The sequence below is a fragment of the Lipotes vexillifer genome, unplaced genomic scaffold (assembly GCF_000442215.2).
Source record: "Lipotes vexillifer unplaced genomic scaffold, Lipotes_vexillifer_v1.1 scaffold397, whole genome shotgun sequence".
In the NCBI taxonomy this organism is placed as follows: domain Eukaryota; kingdom Metazoa; phylum Chordata; class Mammalia; order Artiodactyla; family Lipotidae; genus Lipotes; species Lipotes vexillifer.
In genome coordinates this window covers 1,288,970-1,305,615 of record NW_006772681.1, presented here as the reverse complement: position 1 = coordinate 1,305,615, position 16,646 = coordinate 1,288,970, and the positions used below count along the sequence as shown (strand labels likewise).

The 16,646-nt window shown below is 42.3% G+C and overlaps 1 protein-coding gene across 1 annotated transcript in view; it reads left to right on the top strand.

Annotated features, from left to right (window-relative positions):
* CTNNBL1 (catenin beta like 1) overlaps positions 1-16,646 on the top strand; it is a 172,190-nt gene that overhangs the window by 106,342 nt on the left and 49,202 nt on the right. The window contains exon 11 of the mRNA XM_007447720.1: positions 2,283-2,464. Within this exon, the coding sequence (XP_007447782.1) occupies positions 2,283-2,464 (182 nt within the window). The remainder of the gene's footprint in view (positions 1-2,282; positions 2,465-16,646) is intronic.

The window sequence follows — 16,646 nt, the reverse complement described above, 5'->3', positions numbered from 1 at the left end:
CGGCATGTGGGATCTTCCCGGACCGGGGCACGACCCCATGTCCCCTGCATCGGCAGGCGGACTCTCAACCACTGTGCCACCAGGGAAACCCCAGCTTTGGGCTTTTGAAATTATTTTTATTTACCTGTTCTTAAATTGGCTAAAGACAGGGAGCTTATAATTCCTAGCAGCTAGTGCCTGCTGTATGGAGGCAAGTGCTTAGTAGAAGCCTTTTTTTTTTTTTCTGTTAAACACAGTAGTTGGGTTGAATGTCATTTGTGAGTATCTTGGATTGTTTTGATTGATTTGTTTATTCCCCATAGCAAGGGGAATAAAGGTAGGAATATTCACAATACATCCTTGATCTTTTGCAGTTGGCACCAAGTAGGATGGCCAACTATCTCAGTTTGCCCAGGACTGAGGGGTTTCCCAGGATGTTGTACTTTCTTTTCAGTGCTAAAAATGGAACAGTCTCAGGTATACCAGCATGGTCTAGGACCAAAGGGCACTCAGCAAGCTTTTTATCTACTCTCCTTTCCTCCACTCACTGGGACCCAATCCTGGCTGGCTACTCTGACCCAGGATAGCATGCTTTGTCATCATTAACACTTTAATAGTGCATACAAAAATTAACTCAAAATAAATTAAAGATCCAACTGTAAGAACTAAAACTAGTAAACTCTTAGAAGAAAACATAGGTGTAAATCTTCACGACACTGGGTTTGGCAGTGGTTTCCTTTTTTCTGACTGCACAACATGGCTTCCAGGATCTTAGTTCCCCGACCAGGGATTGAACCCAGGCCACTGCAGTGAAAGCACCAAGTCCTAACCACTGGACCACCAGGGAATTCCCTGGCAATGGTTTCTTAGCTGTGACACCAAAAGCACAAACAGCAGAAGAAAAAAATAAGTTTTGTGCTTCAAAGGGCACTGTCAAGAAAGTGAAAAGATATTGCCTAGAATGGAAGAAAGTATTTACAAATCATTTACCTGTTAAGGGACTTGTATCCAGAATAAAGAACTCATACAACTCAATAATAAAGATAGTTAAGCTAATTTAAAAATGGGCAAAGTATGTGAATAGACATTTTTTCAAAGAGGATATACGAATGGCCAATAAGTACATGAAAAGATGCTTGACATCATTAGTTATCAGGGAAATGCAAATTAAAACCAGAGTGAGATACCATTTCACACCCACTAGGGTGGCTAGAACCAAAAAGTCAGATGATAAGTGTTGATAAAGATGTAGAGAAATCAGAACACTTATATGCTGCCAATGGGAATTTTAAATGATGTAGCCCCACTTTGGAAAAGTCTGATGGTTCCTCAACAGGTTTAAACATAGAGTACCATATTCCCTAGCAGTTTCACTCCTAAGTATACATATACCCAAGAGAAATGAAAACGTATATCCATACAAAAACATGTGCATGAATGTTGATAGCAGCATTATTCATAATAGCCAAAAGGTGAAAACACCCCAAATGTCCATGATGGATGAATGGATAGATAAATGGTGACATTTCCATACAGTGGACTATTATTCAAGCATAGAAAAGAATGAACTACTGATACATGCTACAACGTAGATGAACCTTGAAAACATTATACTAGGTGAAAGAAGTCAGTCACAAAAGACTAAGTATTGTATGATACCATTTAAATTGAAAAGTCCAGAGTAGGCAAATCCATAGAGACAGAAAGTAGATCAGTGATTGTTTAGGGCTAGGATGGAATGGGGAAGGTAGAGGGATGGTAGCTTAAGGGTAGAGGATCTCTTGTCAGGGTGATGAAAATGTTCTATAGTTGACTATGGTGATGGTGGCACATATCTGTGAATATTCTAAAATTCATTGAATTGTACATTTTAAATGGGTGAGTTGTATGGTATGTGGATTATGTCTTGATAAAGCTGTTAAAAAGAAAGAAAAAGGAAGAATAGGTGATCCATAATCCTACCACCTTGAACATGTTCGTATCTTGATCTATTTCTTTCCAGTCTCTTTTAATGCATATATTTTACATAATTGAGATAATGCTTCATACAGAATTTGAATATTATCTTTTGTGCTTATCATTCTCACCGTAAGAACTTGTTCATTCTACCACATACTCTCCTAGTTGTTAACAAAGTGTGTAATATTCCATGTAGATATACTATAATGTAATCATTTTTTTTACTGGTGGACATTGTTTTGTTTTTATTTTTCTTTTTTCCATTGTAATGAGTATTGCAGTAAATACACTTTTTTTTTTTTTTAAGACTAGAACACACTCATGAAAACCTCTTTTGTTCCCAGAGAAAAGAAGATCTCCCGGAGCAGTGCCCTGAAAGTGCTGGACCATGCCATGATTGGACCCGAGGGCACAGACAATTGCCATAAGTTTGTTGATATTCTTGGCTTACGAACCATCTTTCCCCTTTTTATGAAATCTCCCAGGAAGATCAAGAAAGTGGGAACCACTGAGAAGGAGCATGAAGGTAGGGTTCACTGGAGAAGTCAGCCTAATGAAGATACATTAGGAGAAATGGGGGGCAATGAGAGCTACTTTGAAAAACTCTGTCATGCAGCTGAGGAGTTGACTCTTAGGCAGAAGTGTGCTACCTTTTTCTTTTTTATTTGCTTATTTTCTGTGCATGGAAAAGCAACCCAGAGACCCCTGATCACTGATGGCCTTTGTTGCACTGGTTCTCTGCTTGTTTGAATCCTAGTGGTTCCATTCCCTTCTGGCCTGTGAATAAGTCTGTGTGTGAAGGTTTTGTTTCCTTCACTATAATTTGTAGTGAGGAGTCTCTCTGATGGAAGACCCTTTTGAAAAGAGTAATGAGGTGGCAACACATATCACCGCCAGAGTAGTGCTTTCATGTATTTCTGTATTAAAGTGTGATTCAGCCACCATTAGGAATTGCCGAAATAAACTATTTACAGCCCAGGTTCCCCTTTTTATGTTTCTCCTCCCTGATGGTGCATACTCCCAGCAAAATGCCATGAATTGTGGTGCTGTAAGCAGAGTAGTTACTGCTAGGCCATTCTCTTCCTGCTGTTGTCTAGTGGCCTGCTGCATCCCTCTCCCCAGTAAATAGCCACAGTGCAATCTGGAAGGCCCTGGATTTATGAGCATTGACAGTTCTGTTGGAGGTTAACAGATACTTGCACCAGGGAGTTTACATGGTTGGGTGGTTATTTTAAAGTATGGGGAGGGTGCTAAGAGGGGGACGAGGAGGTGGTGTGTGTGAAGGATGAGGACCTGGGCTGATTGGCTGGCTAATTTGGTTGTCTTGTCAGAAGTTAACATCTGTCCCATGGTTTGATTTTTTTTCATCATGATTAGTAGAACAGCATAGGTATCTGCAGGATCTTTTGCATTCCTTACCCTCCTAGGTAAAAGTCTGGGAGTTCCTGTCTATCACTTCTCAAATTGACTTGACTTAGTCTGTACCAACTTGGAGTGGCTAAAGGTGAAGGTGATGCCTTCAGTGGTCACCTCCAGTGATATCTTCTCTGATGAAAGCAGCTCTCCAGAGACAGCAGGAAGTCTGGCAGGGGAAGAACTATGGACTAGAGATGTGAGAACATGTAGAGAGTTCAGTTCACCTCAAACCAGATACTGACCAAACACCAGCTATGAACATGTTAAGCCTACTGCTGATCTTTTTTCTTTCCTCAATGGAAATTCAGCAAAATGAGGCCATGGGAGAGGGAATGGTGGTATTGGAGATCGAGGAGATAAAATTTTGGAGACAGTCACTATTCATTGAAAACCTGCCACATACCTAGTGCTGCTGCATTATATGCTATCTTAGTTGGGCCTTACCCATGAAGCAGATGGTGGTATCCTTGTTTTTTACGATAAGGAAGTCAGCTAAGAAAGGAACAAGCTGCAGTTCTACAGCTAAATAGCTGTGTGACTTTAGACCCTTTGCTTAACTTCTCTCAACTGCATTTTCCTTCCTGCTCTGTAAGATGCGGAAACTAGACTAGTGAATTAGAAGCTCTGATATCTGTACCTTAAGATCCTGAGGCACAGGCCCTAGTTGTCAAGGCTTTGTCCTATAATCCAGGAAACTCCTTGAGAACTGTGGGTGGCTGACCTGCTGGGTTGTATTGAGAGGCTTGATGCTACATTTTGAGCATGCTTGAAGAAAGTGAAGGGAAACAGCCCTTAGCAGGCTCTTGCTCTGTGTGCATGGCGCTGAGAAGAGAAATGACAGATTCAGTGAGTAGCTGTTTTCCTTCTGAAAAATGTGCCTGGTGGCATGCTGGTAGCAGTACATTTGCTTTAGAGTACCCACATTAGGAATTTGATAACATTATATTAGTGAGGGCAGTGGATTGGGAAGACAGCTCCTGGAAGGCACGTTTGGACTGTAATGGCTGGTGAGGATGAGCTCTGCATCCTGAATACACCGGCACCCAAAGAGTGACCCCCAAGGAGAAAACACAGCCCTGGCCCTTCTCCCACCCCTGCTCCCGCTCCTGGCCATGGTGGTGGGGTGAGGATGGAGGCAGGGCAAAGCAGGGGCACCTTGTGCAAGGTTTCTTTGTCCTGTCTTCTGGGTTGCTGTCCATGTGCTGACCTTTCTGAAGGAAGTAGACCGGGTTTGTGTGGTTAGCTAGAGCACTGTAGCTCAGACCATCAGAAGTATCTGCAAACATGCCCAGCCCCAGGTTTCTACCACGCTGTTGCCTCCATCTGTAACAATTTTCTCTGACCTGTCTGCTTGCCTGCCTTATAGTCATCCTTCAAGTCCTTAGTGATTTTTTTTTTTTTTTTGCGGTACGCGGGCCTCTCACTGTTGCGGCCTCTCCCGTTGCGGAGCACAGGCTCCGGACGCGCAGGCCCAGCGGCCATGGCTCACGGGCCCAGCCGCTCCGTAGCATGTGGGATGGATCCACCCGGACCGGGGCACGAACCCATGTCCCCTGCATCGGCAGGCAGACTCTCAACCACTGCGCCACCAGGGAAGCCCTAGTCCTTAGTTTTTTTGTTTTTTTTTTTTTTTTATAAATAATACACAATGCATTTATTTATTTATTTATGGCTGTGTTGGGTCTTCATTTCTGTGCATGGGCTTTCTCTAGTTGTGGCAAGTGGGGGTCACTCTTCATCGCGGTGCGCAGGCCTCTCACTATCGCGGCCTCTGTTGTTGCGGAGCACAGGCTCCAGACGCGCAGGCTCAGTAATTGTGGCTCACGGGCCCAGTTGCTCCATGGCATGTGGGATTTTCCCAGACCAGGGCTCGAACCTGTGTCGTCTGCATTGGCAGGCAGATTCTCAACCACTGCGCCACCAGGGAAGCCCTAGTCCTTAGTTTTGATGTCACTTTCTCAGGGAAACATAACATGAGCTCCTAGGCTTGAATAGAACCTCCTATTAAGTGGATTCTTGGACCCAGGACTTTGACTTCATAGCCCTTAAGATTATAGAACCAATAGTCTTGTCACCTCTGCGTCCCAGGGCCTAGTCCCGTGCTTGGCATGTGGTGGACACACAGTGTATATTTACTGACTGCATGAATGGATAACTGCTTCCCTAAAAGACTGCTCATTAAAGACAGACATGGATTTGGGGCTCTCCCCAGAACCTTGCAAGGTTGAGTCAATACAGTTGACAGTTGGTCATACACCTGGGGTGACCAGCTTGTTTGGAAGCAAAACAAGTGGGTTCCTAGCCTTAAGTTTTTCCTTGTCTCATGGGCTTAGAAATTATGGCAGAACTCCTCCCCCCTCCTTTAGAGCTATGCCTTTAAGAGACATGTTATGGATGGAACTTCCTTATAGGTGAGGCCACCCTGTGACAAGCTTCTTTTGGTAATCCAGCAACTCCTAATAAAGGACTATGGGCTGGGAATCAGCTTGCCCATCCAGAACCTCTGGAGGGCTGCCCTGTAAGCTTCCCTTTCTTGTCAGATTCAGGGGCTTGTCACATATCAGGGTTAAGTTCATCCTGGTCCAGTCTCAGCCCCTGTCATCTCTTAGAATCTTCCCCAAACTCCGATGGTAGCAATATAGCCTGGTGTGGTACAGAATATCCACTGCTTGTCAACCACGTGATCTTGGGTTAATTCTTAAACTCTCCGAGCCTTACTTGAGCCTTAGGTAAAATGCTAGATCTACCACATAGGGTGGTTGTGAGGGTCAGGTGAGGTGACAGATATTAACTTAGCACAGACTCTAGAATAGAGTAGGCACTTCAAGAAGTGTAAGTTCTCTCCTCTACTAAATCTGTCTCCAGTTCTGCCCACCCTGACCTTAGTCACACATACCCATTCTTCTAAGTCACTGGGAAGCCAGGCAAAGAGACTGCCTACACCTTGGGTATGGGAGGATTGGGAGAGTGTGGGTTTTATTGGCCTGCGGTCTAATCGGTGTAATCGCTGCATGATTGCTGCATGAGAATGGGCAAACTCATTCTTGGCGGGAATGTCAGGAGTCATGATATGCTAAATAGTGGAGCGGCATAAAAATTCCTAAAGCCAACAAAAGAGCTTTGAGAGAGGACAGTCTCTAGATTAAGCTGACTCTAGAGAGGAGGGAAGAAGCAGAAACCACCCTTATAACCTAGAATTGTGGGTAATGTAGTTCTTCTTTTGTGAGTTGGGGTGGAGAAGGAAAAGAATTAAAATTGAAATCCATTCAGTTTTGTGTAATAAAACCTTCTGAAATAGATCTGGGGAGGCACTTAGCTTGGGGGATGGGTTGGAAGGAAAAAATTTGCCCTTGGGTGCAATAGCATGATTGGCTGCCTCCTTGGTTTTATAAAGAATAGCACAGTATATATTGTCTCCTTGGAATTAACTGCTTCAGAATATGAGGGAGGAAGAAAAGAGCTGGGATCCAGAAATGGCATTTGACCTTTACTTCTTGTCTCTTTTAAAAATTCTTATTAAAATAGGTCCAATTTTCCTTGTATTGCTTCATTAGGTAGGTGAGTTATTGAGTTTATAGCAGTTCCAGTTAATTGCACTGTTTCAGCATGGTTCCCCTAGAGGCTATTATGAGCTTTAAGGGGGTGAGCTACCAAGCAGTGTGTAGGTGTGTGTGTGCATGCTAGGCATATGCACACATTTTACCTCATCAACAGTGACAGCAGTTGATAACAGGTCACTGCTTTAAAGAATACTTTTCTGTCATCTGCAGAGAATTGTAGGTGATTCTCGTGGACTCCTCAAGTCAAGAGGTATACAGTTGCCTGGTGCTTCTTGGACTCCTAACAGTGAGGAATTGCAGACCAGAGCTCCCACCACCTACCAGGCTTAGGAGAGGGAAATAGCAAAACCTCTCCTGCAGTCAGAAAAGAAGAGAGTTTAGCCAACATAGGCAAAAAAGGAATATTTTTAATGTGTCCATGGTGGGCTCTGGTAATGACATGGCATCGTTTGGGGCCAATTTTTACTGGGGCTCCTATGTTCAAAATTTAACAGACCTAACATGTGACAGGAATAAAACTGAATGCCTGTCCTGGGGGAAGCTGCTCTTTCCCAGTGTTCCGAATCTCCAGATCCTTTGCCTCAGCCTGTCCCTCAAGCATTCATTTTTGTCTGTCTGGATTGGCGGTGTCTTCCCCCAGTTCTTTTTTTTACTCCCCATACTCTCCTTGATCTCATCTACTACCTGTAGCTTTAACCTCTATCTCTTTGCCACTGATTCCCAACTCTTCAGCCTTGTCTCTCATACAAGCTCTAATCAGCACAACTAATTAACCAGAAGACAACTGCACCAGATACTCAAATTCAGCTTATTCAAAACCTTACTCATTCCTTCATCACCCAAGTCTCTTCTGCTTTTCCTGTCCTGGTAAATGGCACCCAAGGCAGAAATCAACACACCATGCTTAACTCTAATATTCCCCACATGCACAGGACAAGACTTGGGTTGGTGTCTTGGTTCTGCCATTTACTAGCTCTATGACTTTGGAAAAGTAGCTTAACCTCCCTGAGCCTGTATTTCCTCAACTGTAAATTTGGGATAATATTGGAATCTATTTCATAAGGCTGCTATGTGAGGATTAAATGAAATAATACAGATCAAATGATTAGCATAGTGCCTGCTTCATTAATATTAGTGGCTGGGTTGAGGATAGGTTTCCCATTTGTGTTCCTCTTCCTTCTACTTTATTGGTAGTTTTCAAAGTACCCACAGAAAAAAATCCTTTTTCTGGGGCTTCCCTGGTGGCGCAGTGGTTGACAGTCCGCCTGCCAATGCAGGGGACACGGGTTCATGCCCCAGTCTGGGAAGATCCCACATGCCGTGGAACGGCTGGGCCCGTGAGCCATGGCTGCTGAGCCTGCGCGTCCAGAGCCTGTGCTCTGCAACGCGAGAGGCCGCAACAGTGAGAGGCCCGCGTACGGCAAAAAAAAAAAAAAAATCCTTTTTCTCCCTGGATCTGCCATTCATAGGGGTAGACCGTAAACATGCCAGTCTTATGTGGAATGTAAGACAAAAACCTCTCCCATAGAGGATGTACTAGGGAGCCCCAGGTCCCCACTTCTCCACATCATGTAAACAGAGAATTCAAAGATTTCGCCCCCTCCTTTTGTATTCCCCAAGCTTAAAAATCCCAAAGAGTTGGCTGTAGTGCTCAGAATAATGAACAAGTGAAGAGTAAATGGTATTTAATTTTAAGAGTAGCATTAAGCCATCTGCTACCAGGGACTTTATGTTAAACAAGGATGGAAATGTCTGGCTGTTGTTTTTTGTCGCTATCTGAAAACCTTATAACTGAATAGTTCCTGGATCAATTTCTTTTTTCTCCCTCCAGCTGCTTGTCTCATTCCTGACCTCAGATGACAAAATATAAGGATGCTGAAATAAGCAATGTGTTTGGACTTAGGGCTCCTCTCATCAGGCTTGAGGGGATGATTTTGAGTGTTACACATCTGGTTTGCTAACTGGTTCCAGTCATATAAGGATTAACCCACGGGCCTTTCCCAAGTAGAGCACAGCATAGTTGTTTGCCGCTGAGGAAGACGGTGAAACAAAGGATGTATTTACCATCCTGGAAAACTGCTCTTCTCTTTTGTGGGAGGAGGTTAGTGGCCAACTCACATTTTATTGAGCATCTACGAGTATACTGAGGGCTTTACAGGTGTATATACTTTATGAATTAGGCATTTCTATCGTTTTTTTATAGATGAGTCTCAAAGAGTTTGTTAATTACCAAATACCTTCTAGCAAGTGAGTGACAAAAGCAGAATTTGAGCCTAGGTTTGCTTCTAAAGCTTCTTCTAACACCAAGGTGGCTCCAGTGGTCTTCTGGTTGGTATCCAGAGGCAGCACAGTGTAGGGGGAGGAGGATTGTCTTTGTAGGAGACAAACCTGGCTTCAAATCCCAGCTCTACCCCCAAAATAGCTGGTGGCCTTAGACAAGTTATTCTTTCTGGACTTTGAATTCCTCTTCAATCAACAAGGCAGATAAAACCTTTCTCAAATTGTTGTGTGAAGAATAATGATCATGAGCATCCTACATAGTCTCTAGCAAGTGGACATTTAATAAATGGTAAAATAGTTGCTGCATGTCAGCCTCCTTTCAAAAATAGTCATTCTTACCTCTCTCAGTTTTCATGTTTATATGTAGGGAGCAAAACTCCTTGGCTTTCGTGGGTGTGAAGCCCAGTTGTGCACCAGGACTGCATATGTGGAGAGGCTGGGTCATAACAGGAGCTACCAAGAGATGGGACAGCCAGTTTATCATGATGGCCTACTAATCTGGACCCTCAGTTATAATCCTGATTGTGCTGGTCCTGTCAAAATTCATCACCTTGAATGAGGTCCTATACCCTTCTATTTCAGTTTGATGCTCTTGCAGAGGGTCTGTTTCTGTGGATAAGAGCCCTAAAGGTAGGTCAGTGAGGCTTCATTCATTCTTTCATTAAACAAACCACTAGCCCCTTCTTTGTGCCAGGCTTGGTGCTGTAGATGGAAGGTGAACAAGCTCACAGTGCAGCTAGGGAGACATGGAAACCTGTATTTATATTACAAGGTAAAGTGGTAGAAGAGAGCACGGAGCAGGGGCTCCTAATCTAACCTAGGTGGTGAGAGAACAGGTGGAGGTTAGAAACAACTCCACCTTAGAAATGTGGCTCTTGAGCCAAACCTTAAGTCTGAGTTAGCCACGTGAAGGAATATCAAGTGAAAAAAGCAGCGTGTATAAAATAAAAGGTGGGAGGCACAGACTACAGTGAGCCTTAAACTAGCTGCCCCTCAGAATCATCTGGAAATTTGTTTAAAATGTAGCCTTCTGGGACATGTTCTCAGAGTTTCTGGTTCCACCAGTCTGCATAACGCTGGTGGATATGTAGTTTTATTAAGCTTGCTGTGAGTACCCTCTGAGACCAGTCTGGCACCAGCCCTTGGTAAAAAGAGCATGGAGCCAGAAGATTAGATTAGTTAAGCAGGAGCCAGACCTTGAAGGACCCTGCGGAGCTGTTGTGAGGATTGACTGAATTAATATATGTACAGTGCTTAGGGCAGTACCTGGCACGTGGTAAGCATTCATTAATGTTAATAGTTATTGCTGTTCTTACAGTTATTTTATTGTGTTATAGTAAAAAAAGGACTCCCCCGAATTTTTATAGTTCATAGGTAGAGTACTAATTTTAATTATTTTGACTATCTCAGCTAATTTAGCACAAACTCAATTTTGATATTGAAGGCCTGGGTGGAAAGGATGAAGGAGAAACATCTATCACTGTTTTTCTTTTGCGTTTTTCATTTTTCCAGGTAGAAACTTAGTTCTTTAGTGGTAGCATTAGCTGAATTCTTATTTTGGGTATAGAGTTTTCCACTGTTACATTTATTATTTTGTCAATATAACTCTGTTAGTTTTCATTTATAATCTTGATTAAGTTTTATAGAAATAGTTTAGTGTGCAGTGTATCTCCTTTATAGAAGTAAAACAAATACCAGGAATGTTGAAGCAGCAGTTGAGAAATAGCCAAACCTTTTTAGGTTATTTCTGTAGCATTAGGTGGTGCCAAAATGAGGAGATAACTTAGGGGCTAGGCAGTAATTAACTGGTTTATTAAACCTGGTTTATAATAACCTGGTTTATTAAAATTCAACACGTAATCTTTACTATGATATGCTTCCTAATGTTATCACTGGGGGCTTTTTTTTGTTGAGAACTCTGATAGGCAAAAACCTATCAGGTGAAAGCATTCATTATATCATTTCACCTAATCCTCACAAGAACCCTGTGAGCCATGGATTATTACCTACATTTTACAGGTGAGAACACTGAGGCATAAAGAACTTGTCATTTTCCGAAGGCACAGCTAGTGCATGGCTTTACTAGGATTTTAAGCTAAGATTTTTCCATGGTTTCTGAAAATTAAATCATATGCAGTACTCTTCTAATTCTTCTTTTAATCATAAGTCAGTGTTACTTAGTAGTAGTGGGCCTAATTTAAACTGCTTGGTGTCTTTTCCTATTTGATTTCTTTTAAGTCATCAGTAGTCCTGCACCCAGTACTGCATAAACTCTCTCAATTCCAAACATTTTGACCTGCCACACTTTGTTCACCTCTTCTTGGCTTCCGACTTTAGGATGTATCTGTCCACTGATAGTCTACTCTCTTCTCCGTGGCCTCTCAGGCCTGAAGCTCAGCACTGCTTCAGCCTTCAATTTCTGTTCCTAAACATTCCCATCTGCTTACTTTGCAGTTGCCTGCCTTTAAACACTTCACTCAGCACTCTGGCCTATTTTCTCCCTCTGTTGGCCCCCTTGAGAATGAGACGTGAATCCATAGTTTTCAACCCTCACTGATGAGTATCAGTTGAAGAGCTGTGACAAAATACCCATGCCTGGGCCCCACCTCCAGGAATTCTGAGTATCGGAACACCAAACATCTGTATTTTTTAAAAGCTCCAGAGCTTGTTGCTCAGCTAGTGCTGAGACCCACTAGCCAGAATGCTCAGAGCATAAGCCTTGGTAAGCATACTTTTTACTTTCTCTCTGGGCCAAGAGAAGATTGTTGACATGGCGGGTCTTAGGGAAAGCCTTGTTAAAAATATCTTTATTGCTTTTTCTGAGTATGAATAATTAACCTAATGTAGAAAAGTCAAGCATTGTGGAAAAGAAGGGTGGGAAAGTTAAAATCACCCCCAGTCTCACCACCCAGAGTTAATGACTAGAAACATTGTGGACACTATCCATTCAAACATCTGTGTTATGGGTGGGGCTTGGATATATGTGCATATAATTTTGTATAAGTGGATCCGTGGTGTATATGCTGTTTTGTAACCTGCAGTTTTTACTCAGTGTGTCTTGGGCATATTTGACAGGGGTGAGTCTTTCAATACAATTAGGAAACTGGACTGTATATTTTTAGAAGGCAGGATAGATTTCAGGTTAAATGATTAGGTTGTAGAGGTGATAGCAGTTTGGAAAGGTAAGCTGTGCTTGGATGGTGATGTTGCCTCTTCCAAGTATTGTTAATGTGCTGGGACTTCAGGATGGTAAGGAAAGGAGGTATGGACTGAAGGCTAATACGTCTGAGTTCACTTGGTTATAGTATAAGGGAAGCGAAGATGCCTTTCAAATTTTTCTTTTAATGTGTGAATATTTTAATGTGTTAGACATGTTGGCATCTAACAGTAGATATAAGGTAGAAGGAGATAAACTGAAAATAAACCTGTATACATTTCACTGTTCATAAAGAATACAGTTACATGTGTGAGATATTTGTTAATGTCCACCTTCCTGGACTTTTGTGATATTGGATGTGATTTTTATACACAGCAGCTTGCAGGTTGCTGGGGAAGTGCTCTGTGTATTTAATCATGTTGCAATCTTACTTGTTTGTTTCTCTTATGGTAAGAAAATGTCTTTGGCTTGCTTTTATAGTCAGATTGATTTTGCTTATGGGTGTCCAGATGCTGATGAAATATAATTAGCATAAGAAGGAGGTTGAAAAGATGTTGACTACTCTTTTCTGGTAGCCAAACAAAGGATCCCCAAACAAATTATTCTCAGGTATCAGGTTAAAGTGAAGCATCTCTTTTCTCTTTAAGATTCAGGTTTATTAAAGGATCTATGTGTTGAGCTGGGGAGGTCACCCTGGGGATGCGGTTGGAGAACCTTGCTGTAACCATCATGGGGTGATTTTCTGCAGCAGAGCACCTCTGTTTGCCAGTAGTAGCTTTAAATCCCTTAAGTAGCCTATTAGAAAGGAGCCCTGGGCTGGGTTCAGAAGGTTTGGATTTGTGTTTCTACCATAGGCTCTGTGACTTCGGTAAGTCATTTACTCTCTGAACCTCAGTTTCCCCACCCTTAAAGAGGAAGATAATAATATTTCACAGTGTGTGAGAATTGGATAAGATGGTGTATGGGGAACTGTTTTTTATATACTATAAGATTATGCACACGTACAATATGGTTGTGGTGTGTATTACATTCAGTGTTTTTCCCTTGTCTCTTCTACATTCCTTACATTTGTTTCCTTGTAACACTTTTCTTCCTTGTCTCTGGCTCCAAAGTAGAAAGAAAATGATGGTTAATTTGTTCCATATTTGCTGCAGGGTTACCATAAAATAAAGTAAGCGTATCATTTTGATAATCACTAAAAATATGCCTACAACTTTCTTAAAAGTATCGATTACTAATAAGTCATGTCTCTGTTAAGTATGCCTGCTGGCTGGCAAACTCGTGGAATAAGTGTTTGCTTTTCTCGTTAGCAGGCTGATTTTCCTGATGATGTGCCAGCCAGTCTGAGGTTACTGTTGACAATGATGGCTGTGGTGGTGTCTCACATTTATTGAGTATTTGCTGTGTTCCAGTATATCCATGATGTCATTATCCCTAACATCAGCCCTTTGTGGAGTATCATTAGCCTGGTTTATTACTGAGGAAACAGCCCCCAAGAAGTTAAGCACTTTCTCAAATCGTGCACAGATTAAATTAGTGTCTGCTAGACCCTAAAGCCTATGTTCTTGATCCTATGCTTTAGTCTCTTAAAGAGACAACTGAAAACCAGAGTTAAATGACTTTTCATCATCACCAAAGCAACCTTTAGTTATTTCTAGAAATAAAACAGGAAAATTTATAATACTGGCAAGGCAGGGCAGAAAAGCTCTATTACCAAGTTTTTTTGTATTATGTAAGATGTGAATTTGGCGGGGGGGGGGCATATTTGTAATGTGGGATGTGAGCATTTTTTATAACATCAACCTAAATTTTTGAAATAATGAATCTTGTTATAAAGTTTTTTCTATATGTTTTATATTAAGTTAGATGTGTTTTTCTAAGCTGTAAGCTTAGCATAGTTCTTAATAGTGTAGGGGGAAAAGCTTGTAGAACATGCAGACTGAAGTTCAAATCCCAGCTTATACCAGTTGTGTAACTAAATTAGGTGTTCTGAGACTCAGTTTCCAACGTGAAGGTGAGGGTGGTTTCAGCATACCAACAAATAGTTCTCGAACACCAGCAGGCTGTCTTAGAATTCAGTACAATTCTGACATTATAGACCTGGAGAAAGGAGCATTTTCCACAGGTTGAGGGCTCAGTCCTACAACTGCCCCACTCCCACTCCTTTTGGACACCATTCGAAAGCCCAGGTTGTTATCAGTACTTCTGATCAATTAATTGGTTATAAACCAGAAGTTTCCAAGACCTGCTCCTTGGGTTCTGTGCAGCTCACAGAACTCAGAGAAACATTTTACTTACCGGTATATTATAAAAAGATATAACTCAGGAACAGCCAAATGTAAGATATGAATAGGGCAAGGCATGGGGATAGGGTGCAGAACCTCCATGCCCCCCCTGTAGGCACGCCGCTCTCCCAGCACCTCGATAGCTCTCCACACCCCATCCTTTTGGGGTTTTTATGGAGCCTTCATTACATAGGCGTAATTGATTAAATCATTGGCCATTAGTGATTGATTCGATCTCTTAGCCCCTCTCCCCTCCCAGATCTGGGGTTGGGACTGAAAGTTGCAATCCTCCAATCACTCTAATCTCTTGGTTGGTTCTCCTAGCAACATAACATTAACATAACAAGAGACGCCGTTGTAGCTTTCATCACTTAGAAAATTCCAAGGGTTTTAGGAGCTCTTTGCCAGAAATGGGGACAAGGACCAAATATAATAGTTCTCATTATAAATCACAATATCACATTAGGCACATTAATTAACTTCATTGATCTCAGATATACTGCATCTACAACAGTGCTTCTCAGTGTTTATATTGCCGACAGATTACCTGGGGATCTTTTAAAAACACAGTCTGCTCCAGTAGGTCTAGGGTGAGGCCTGAAGTTGTGTGCTGATAACCAGCCCCAGGTGGTGCCGCTGCTGCTGGTCCTCTGACCACACTGAGTAGCAGGGATCTATAAAACTGACAGGGACAGGGTGAAGGGACAAAGGAGGTGATTAAATAGTTAATCCCACTAGGGGACTGTAAGTAGAGAAAAAGTATAGGAGACCCCTTGATCACTCAAGAAAGCAGGTTTGCTTATGCACAAAACCAAGCAGGCTTGCTTAGCAACAAAACCGTGCAACAGAAGCATGAGACGTGCCCTGAAGCGATAAAACAGTGGTAGAAGGAGACCCACATCCTGCCCGGTGAGCTCAGTAAGTTATCTGTCTCTCAGATTCATTGTGGCATATAGTAGGTGCTTAACAAATGTTAGCCCTCTTCCCTCCTCCTTCCAACATGGCCTTTATTTAAGAAGTACTTCTGGAAATGTGTATTCCCAGCATGTCTTATCTCTGTCAAAGTTCCAGGCTACAGAAGACATTTTGCAAGTAGTAAATTCAGGATTAAGCTTTAAAATGAGGTGCCCACATCTGAGCATAGCTTGATGACTTAGGAGGTCATCTTGAGGTGTTTGCCCAGAACTAGGAGTCATTTAGGAAGTCTGTGAAGACCTTTGTAAGGTGGCCTTTCAAAGGAATCCTCGACTGACATCTTCCATGAGTTCATTCCCTCTGAAGTTTTCTTCAGCCATTATTTGTTGAATACCTAATGGTGCCAGAAAGGAAGAGTGCCTTTCTGATTATTACTGTACTTATTCGTGTCATGCTGAGAATAAAATCTCTGTTTTCCAATCCCTGTGCCAACATGTGTGCTACTATCTTACACACAGTTTCCAGGAGCTACCAGGGTGAGGTCAGAGGCTTCCCAGGAGCAGGAAGACTTCCTGTAGTCCTCGTAGGGGTGTCTCACTGAGCAGGGGAAAGCACGAAGCCAGGCTGAGGGGAGTTCTGGGATACCACTGCCAGCAGGGACAGTGATGATGAAGCAGGCTGGGGAATTCTTTCCTTGGGAATGCATCTTGGATTCCATAGTGGTAAACAAGTAGGATTTGTTTCAGAGAAATTACTTCGAAGTCAGTTTTTTCCAGAAACCATCTGCTTTGTATAAAGCAAGGGACATTGACATTCAATTTATAGCTATGTTCAAAATGGGCTCCCTGCTTATTTTTTACAGCTCAGTTTTCTAAGAAGTACCCCAGAAATTTGGGTGCTAGTAAATTTAGTTTACCACTAAAAAGGCAGATTTGGGGCAGTGGAGAGAAAACTGGTCAGATCAGCCTCTGGCTCTTACTAGCTCTGAGAACTTGGATAAAACATATAACCTCTCTGGGCCTTACTTTTTCTCATCTGTAAAATGGGAAGAATAATTCACTCCAAGTGTGGTCATGAACATAAAATGAGAAAGAG